At 33.5% G+C, this 7,151-nt stretch overlaps 2 protein-coding genes across 16 annotated transcripts in view; one reads left to right on the top strand and one right to left on the bottom strand.

Annotated features, from left to right (window-relative positions):
- The window catches only part of si:dkeyp-94g1.1, a 204,767-nt gene that overhangs the window by 20,757 nt on the left and 176,859 nt on the right, over window positions 1-7,151 (top strand). The window lies entirely within an intron of this gene.
- LOC141378926 (natural killer cell receptor 2B4-like) lies at window positions 1,447-5,576 on the bottom strand. Its single transcript, XM_087241603.1, has 3 exons — window positions 5,448-5,576; window positions 3,091-3,399; window positions 1,447-1,883 (listed from the first exon to the last, which is right to left on the bottom strand). Exons 1-3 carry the CDS (start codon window positions 5,500-5,502, stop codon window positions 1,600-1,602), a joined length of 648 nt encoding a protein of 215 aa, XP_087097729.1. The 5' UTR covers window positions 5,503-5,576; the 3' UTR covers window positions 1,447-1,599.

Genomic DNA, 7,151 nt, shown 5'->3' with positions numbered 1-7,151 from the left:
TGGCCTGTTTGCATGTGCTGTGTAAATTGCTCAAAGTTTATTTATTTATTTATTGTATTTTTTTTATTAATTTATATATATATATATATATATATATATATATATATATATAAAATTTATTTATTTATTTATTTTTTTATATAGTTTTGTAGAAGTCTCGTTGACAATTGACACTTCATCTCTTCTCTACATCCTTCTGCTTTCTCACAGCACTGTGAAATAAACCACTCATGAACTCCACAAAAAAAACAGTCTGACATTTTTACATTCAGCAGAAAATTTTGTTAGGTGTGAAGAGGAAGCTCTGCTGCCTGGAAATAGTGAGGTACCACATAAGGTTTAGCCGGCTCAAGCACGCAACAAAATGAAGGGAACCCAAACCAAGTTGAATGTAATAATGCACAAATATATTTATTTACAGGTTACAAAAAGACAAAAATTAGAAAATAAAATAATGTGCAAAAAGGGGTATCAAAGTAAACAAATTAATTGTCTAACATAACATTATTCAATACAACAAATTATATAGGGGCAAAATTCAAATAAACAAAATTAATATAAGCGGTGGGTAAGGCAAAGGAAGTTAAACGAAAAAACGGTCCTCCAAAGCAGTCTCTCCAACACAGTTTGGAAGCTCCTTTTATAAAGCCTGAAGATTAGCCGCACCTGCTGCATCATAACGAGTCGCCTGTTTAGAAACAGAAAGCAAAAACCAGGAAACAGAACAAACCAATCACAAACCCATAACACCTCCCCCTTAAAAGAAAGAGATTATAATAATCTCTGTCCTTAACTTTTTATAAATCCCCAAATAAATTAAAACAAAATGAAAATGAATTTTTCCTGTTTCTTAGAAAAATGTTGAGCAATCACCAGCAATCTACCAATATCTGGAGGCAGCAATTTAAGGGAAAGCCAAACATCCTAGAACTAAAAAAAAAACAAAAACTCATTCAATCAAACCACTAGCCATAAGGGGCTCTAGACAAGGTGTCAGCCAACACATTGTCTACGCCCTCTATGTGACGAATATCCAGAGCAAATGGTTGTAAAAAGAGAGACCATCGAATAAGACGCTGATTTGGATTTTGTAGAGAATGCAAGAAGGTAGGGGATTATGATCGGTATATATCACAATTGGGGTAATACCAGAAGTCAGGTAAACCTCAAAATGTTGAATTGCCCAAATCAATGCTAAAGCTGAACATTCATCAGAAAATCATTCATTGATTATCAAGGCTATTTAAGGTGGGGCCTTCTATATTAGCTACAGACTTTCCCTATCTGCTTATTATAAGATAATCATGGTTTCAATCTGTCTAATGAAAGTTCAAACATAAAATGCCTTTATTGCTAATTAGGAAAACATAATTTGCCTCTTTATTGCGCTTTTTTTTTTTGTTTTTTTTTTTTTGCTGCCTTGAGTCAGAAATTGACCACCGAAAAAAAGGTAGACAAAGCCATAAACCAAAAAGGACGCTGAGATAATTCTCAAGTATGCTGTATTTCTATTTAAGACCAAAAATATTTTTGCCTAGAATAAAAGTAAATCAACAGTCATTTCGGTTCAGTGTTTACTCACAGTAACAATCTTTTTATTCAGTCAGAGCGCATACAGAATGTGTCTAGTTTAACAGGGCAGAGTTCATGAACAACCTTAATATCAGTTTTCCAGCTCACTGGGTTGCTGTAGTTACACATGATGAACATGGTGTTGCAGTTGAGTCTTAAGATGTGGTCATCAACTGATGTCACTTCCTCCTTAGAACAACCGCTGTTATAGATGGAGCTAATATTAATGTTATGTCCACTACATGTAAAGCGGCACAGTTCAGAACAGGAGCAGTTTGAGTTTACAGTCAGAACTGGAGCTTCCACTTCATCTGAAACGCATTTTAAAGATATTTAAGGAAACACTAGCATATTCAGAGATACGTAAAAAATGTAAGGCAAAGCATTAGCAGGGCTTCAGGCTAAATGGTCATGTTTGCAAGCCTTTTATTCTCAATTCAATTAGTGCCATACTACGATTTTTCAACTCAATGATGTTGTATATCAAATACTTTACACAAAAATTCATGGGGTCAATATCACTATTATGGCCATTCAAGTTAGAAATGCGCAGAGCCTTTTTTTCATTTTAATAAGATAACAATGTTAGAATGAAATATAAAGTCTTTTTGGAATATTAGTTTATTTATTAATTGTTATTAATTAACAAATTAAATTACAAATTTTTAAAATGGTCAAATTGACTTCCTTGTTTGTTGTATTAAAAAGAGTAAATTAGCATTTTCAGCAACACTACGTGATTGAGTTAATGCCTATTGGTGCACTTGTTCACTTTTAAATCAGCTCAGAAGTTAAAAAGCAAATAAACATCTTGTTTATGCACTCATATTTTACTTTTTGTTTGGGTTCTTTTTTTAAAAGGATAAATAAATCAGAATCTGTATCAGAATTGGTTAATTTGAGAAATCAAGGTCAATGCTTCTCTAATTTGCACTGTAAACTTTATTTTTTTTTCTAATTTGCACTTAAACTTTACAGTTCTATAAGGGTGGATGATTGAAGAAAAGCACACATACATTTAACATGAAGAACTGAGAATAAATGAGTCTCATGATCTTAACACCAAGCAAAATGATTCACCATGATTCAAAGTGGTAGGTTCATCCAACGTTGAAGATCGTCATCTATTTCTTTAAGTAATGAAGTATGGTTAAGTGCAAACAACTCTGACAGCCTGGCAGAAACATTGATACCCAAATATGTTATGTACTGTAGTTTGTGCACAGAGGGATTTGTGCTGTTTGGGATGCCACATCCACTCTGGTGGAATTTAATAGAAGTATAGCAGATTTATTCCAGTCGATTGAGTATTAAGATACGTTTAGACAAGTATCCATAAGTTTTATTGTTTCTTGTAATGATGTTTGAGGATTTTGTAAGTATAATTAATATATCATCAGCATAGAGACTGATTTTATATGGTGTTGTGTGAATGATTGAAGAAAAGCACACATTTAACATGAATAACTAAGAATAAGTGAGTCTTATGATCTAAACACCAAGCAAAATGACACTCACCTATAACAGACACTCTGTATACATCAACAATGTCTATACTTGAGGCTCCGGTTATTGTTACTGTGTAGAGTCCACTGTCTGTCTTCTGCATGTTCTTCAGAGTCAGGGAGAAGCTTGATTCATTGAACTCTATTCTGTCCTGATAAGGAGGGTAAGGTCTAATCTTTTTAGTTTCATAATTATATTTAAATACTTTTTCAGTTTTTTCATTTTTCCAGGTTATTTCATCCAAATCTAGTGGTTGTGTCTGTAAATCCAGTTGAACAGAAGCTCCTGTCTGCACAAATTTGGAGATCTCAGCACTGAAGCCTGAGGAGAGAGAATTATTATTATTATGATGATGATGATGATGATGATGATGATGATGATGGTTGCATTTGGTGAATTTACTGGACCGATGATCATGCACATTTTCAGACATTTGCCATGATCATACAGGGTTTGCTTATCATTTAGAAATACTATACACAGCAAAATAGCGTATTTAGCGTTTAATACAGATCTAATGCTCATCAACAGCTATTTGCCTTGTTTACTTGCTCAACTAAACAACGTGGAGCAAAGTTTTACCATGTCCATATACTGTGTACCCCATTTCCAACTGAATGTCCCACATTGATTATTATTGGCATAAATGCAATTGCTGTTAATAAAAAAAATAATTATGCTTACTGTTACATATTTTCATGAAACTACTTAACACTTTAGTAATAATAACAAAAACACTGTTTTTGTGTCTGTTTTTTAACCTTTGTGTGCTGTTAAAGATGTTTTCTGTCTTAATTTGGCCCAAACTTTCTTCATGCAAATGGAATGATTTTTGATGACTAATCTTTTGACATATATTTTGGGAAAATGCTTAGAAAACTAGCTTAGAATTCTGTGTTTAGAATGTTTAGAAACAATACACTCTGAAAAAAATGTATAACCGTTTTTTCCCTATTGACTTCCATTATAATGTCATTTATTTTTTGTTAAGCCATGACACTATAAAGTCATGAGTTTTTGATTGATAATGGTTTTTTCCTGTTGGGAAGAGGTGCATGTGCAATTTTTACAGTTTATGATTGGTTGTATTGCAAAACAAATATAGAGGTATATGGAGTATTGTGTGGGGGTGAGACCTTTGCACATGTATGTTGACATGTCTGAGAACATCTAAATAAGCAGCTCAAATCTAAGAACAAAGTAAAAGTAGTAAGTGTATTTATGCACACTCTAATCTATGTTTTACTCCATAGAACTCCATATAAGAGCAAGAAACTTTTTTTCACATTCCTATCTAAAGGGTTAATGCTGCCAACTTGTGATCTACAGTAAGAATTACACATTGTGCCTCTACCCAGCAAGGGTATCAAGAATGATTCTTTGATGTCATGGCTTTGCAAATAAAAAAAAAATTGTTATAATGGAAGACAATGTGGATATAAATGCCACCAACATAATAAAAAGGGTAGTACATTTAACAGTACACAAGGCTTAGTAAGTGTTTCCTTGAGCTGAAGACACATTTGTGAACAGTGAACAGTGGATGGGCAAAGAGGGTGGTTGAGGAGGGAGATGATTCAGGATTTCAGAGGTTCCGGATCTGACATATTCCGGCACAAATTAAGCCCTGATGGCAGCCCCATAAACCATTTGCAAAATTTGCGCAAGCTTTGGCACACTGATAGAGGACAGTCTGATCTTTAACCACAACAAATTTGATCTCGCTAGCACTGTTGTCCTGCAAGACACGGCATTTTGTTCTTTGTATGTTCACACGTGTAGCGGAATAACAACAAAGCTTGACTTGACTTGACTGGACTGTGCCCCCACCACATTTTGAGCCCGAAAAATGTGTTATACACCAAGATACATTTCTCAATATGAAATCATGCTATGAAAACACACAATTTTATGATATAAGATGAATGGTGAACATTGTGATCAAGACTGGCAACTATCACACAACAGTCTTAAATTATGCCTGTATGGAGGTCAATTTAAAAGAAATGATGAGCTACTGTACTTTCACATTAAAAGTTGGTACGTAGAAGAAATACAGAGACACAAGCAAATTAACCATCTTTTTTTAAGTTTACACAGAGTTTATCTGTATTTTGATAATAAGATTGAGGAGCAACAGTTTTCGAACTACCAATTTCTCAAAACAATCTAAAATGAGAACTGCAGTAAAGAAAGTTTGATTTAACAACGTTTTCACAAGTAATCATCAAAAACGAAACACCCGTTTTTAGACAATATACCAGGAAATGAGCTTGGTTACAGTATATGAACCCTACCTAGTGTAGTTATCTCTGTAACAATAACCAGTAATTCTCAATAAATGTGTACTTTGTGATCATTAGTTTTACCTGTTTTGGAGGTCAGAAGGAAAAGTAGAAAATTGAGGAGGAGATTTATCGCCATTCCATCTAATGAGAAACCGAATGTAAAATGAGTGCTGTTGCGTTAACTTCCTATTGTAAAAGTAGAAGCCACAATGCAGAACTTCTTCCTGTTACTGTAGATTTGAACAAATGCATTAAAAACTTTTTAAAGTGAATTGCAGTAACACAGTTTGCCCTCTCCAGCTTATTATATGCTGGCCTGTTTGCATGTGCTGTGTAAATTGCTCAAAGTTTATTTATTTATTTATTGTAATTTTTTAAATTAATTTATGTATATATATATTTTTTATAGTTTTGTAGAAGTCTCGTTGACAATTGACACTTCATCTCTTCTCTACATCCTTCTTCTTTCTCACAGCATTGTGAAATAAACCACTCATGAACTCCACAAAAAAAAAAAAAAACAGTCTGACATTTTTACATTCAGCAGAAAATTTTGTTAGGTGTGAAGAGGAAGCTCTGCTGCCTGGAAATAGTGAGGTACCACATGAAGTTTAGCTCTACTCAGTCTTTAAAAACAATACTAATAAAAAAAACTAAATTCTGATGCTTTTTTGAATCCGGTTGTGTGACAGTGAAGTGATGTATTTCAAGTCCAGAAGGGTCAGAGGAGTAAAAACATATTTTTACCAAATGTAGATACTTATGAAATATTGTGTTACTAAAAAAACCAAAACTCACCGCTGTTTACCGAGTGTAATCACAGATACAGGGACACTGGAGTGTTTTAAAGCCATGAAGACCGGTCGATTCATCAGCGCATCCCTCGAATGTCAGCTTATAGACAAACCAGCTGATTGCATGTGCTCTGGTTACCCTCAGTAAACAGTAGTGAGTTTAGTAAACGGATGACCTTCACGGTTAATCACAGCCATTTATTTTGAGCATGTGAACGCAAGGGCAAATCAGCGCTGTTTAAGAACATGCTTAACAGTGTTCAAATGTTAGCAGAAATGGACGTTTTTTTAAATTTCAATATCGTTTGGTAACGAATTCCAGTATCGTGACAACACTACCTACTAGGTAGAGCTACACGATTCTGACTAAAATGAGAATCGCGATTTTTATTTATTTATTTATTTTTTTGCTTAAAATAAAGATCATGATTTTGCCACGATTCTGTGGATGTAAAATAAAGCTTGATATGACATTTTGTTTAGATTTTTTTCAAACATATGGTGAAACAACAATATTAATAATATGTATAGATCTTATGGTTTCTATAAATCTATTTTACTTATAATAATTCTGATGTTGAATTATGTTTGAGATATATGCTTGCAATTTGTTATTGACAACATTTTTAGACCATTTAACTAGATTACTAATAAGATTACAAAATGACCATTTAGACCATCACTGGTAAAATCAACATTATATAGGCTGGAGTAGTTATACTGACACTGTAGACATTAATTTTCATGCACATCTGTGTGTTCGATTATGAAAGAAAAAAACTTATCAAATGCTTGTTGCAGTCATAAATCTAAAATGCGATATGATTATTTAAATGATGTGCACCTTTTGGTTTCATTTTCACTGCTAAGTGCTGTCTATACTTCGCGCGTGGCTCTCAAACGATCACTCTGTGCCACAAACTAAATATTATGTACAACCTCATTAGATGTTACTTTCACAGCATATGCAAGTTCTGTTCACTAAAGTAGA

Source organism: Danio rerio, chromosome 2 (assembly GCF_052040795.2).
Source record: "Danio rerio strain M-AB ecotype USA chromosome 2, GRCz13ab, whole genome shotgun sequence".
NCBI classification, from domain to species: Eukaryota; Metazoa; Chordata; class Actinopteri; order Cypriniformes; family Danionidae; genus Danio; species Danio rerio.
The sequence above is the reverse complement of the archived record's forward strand: the minus strand, read 5'-3'. Positions and strand labels throughout refer to the sequence as shown.

Bases quoted from the DNA above. Each gene is read 5' to 3' on its own strand.
- LOC141378926 (XM_087241603.1), bottom strand. From the start codon at position 5,502: ATGGCGATAAATCTCCTCCTCAATTTTCTACTTTTCCTTCTGACCTCC. The intron at 3,400-5,447 runs GTAAAACTAATG...CTCTCTCCTCAG, and splicing joins CCTTCTGACCTCCAAAACAG to GCTTCAGTGCTGAGATCTCC. The intron at 1,884-3,090 runs GTGAGTGTCATT...AATGCGTTTCAG, and splicing joins ATACAGAGTGTCTGTTATAG to ATGAAGTGGAAGCTCCAGTT.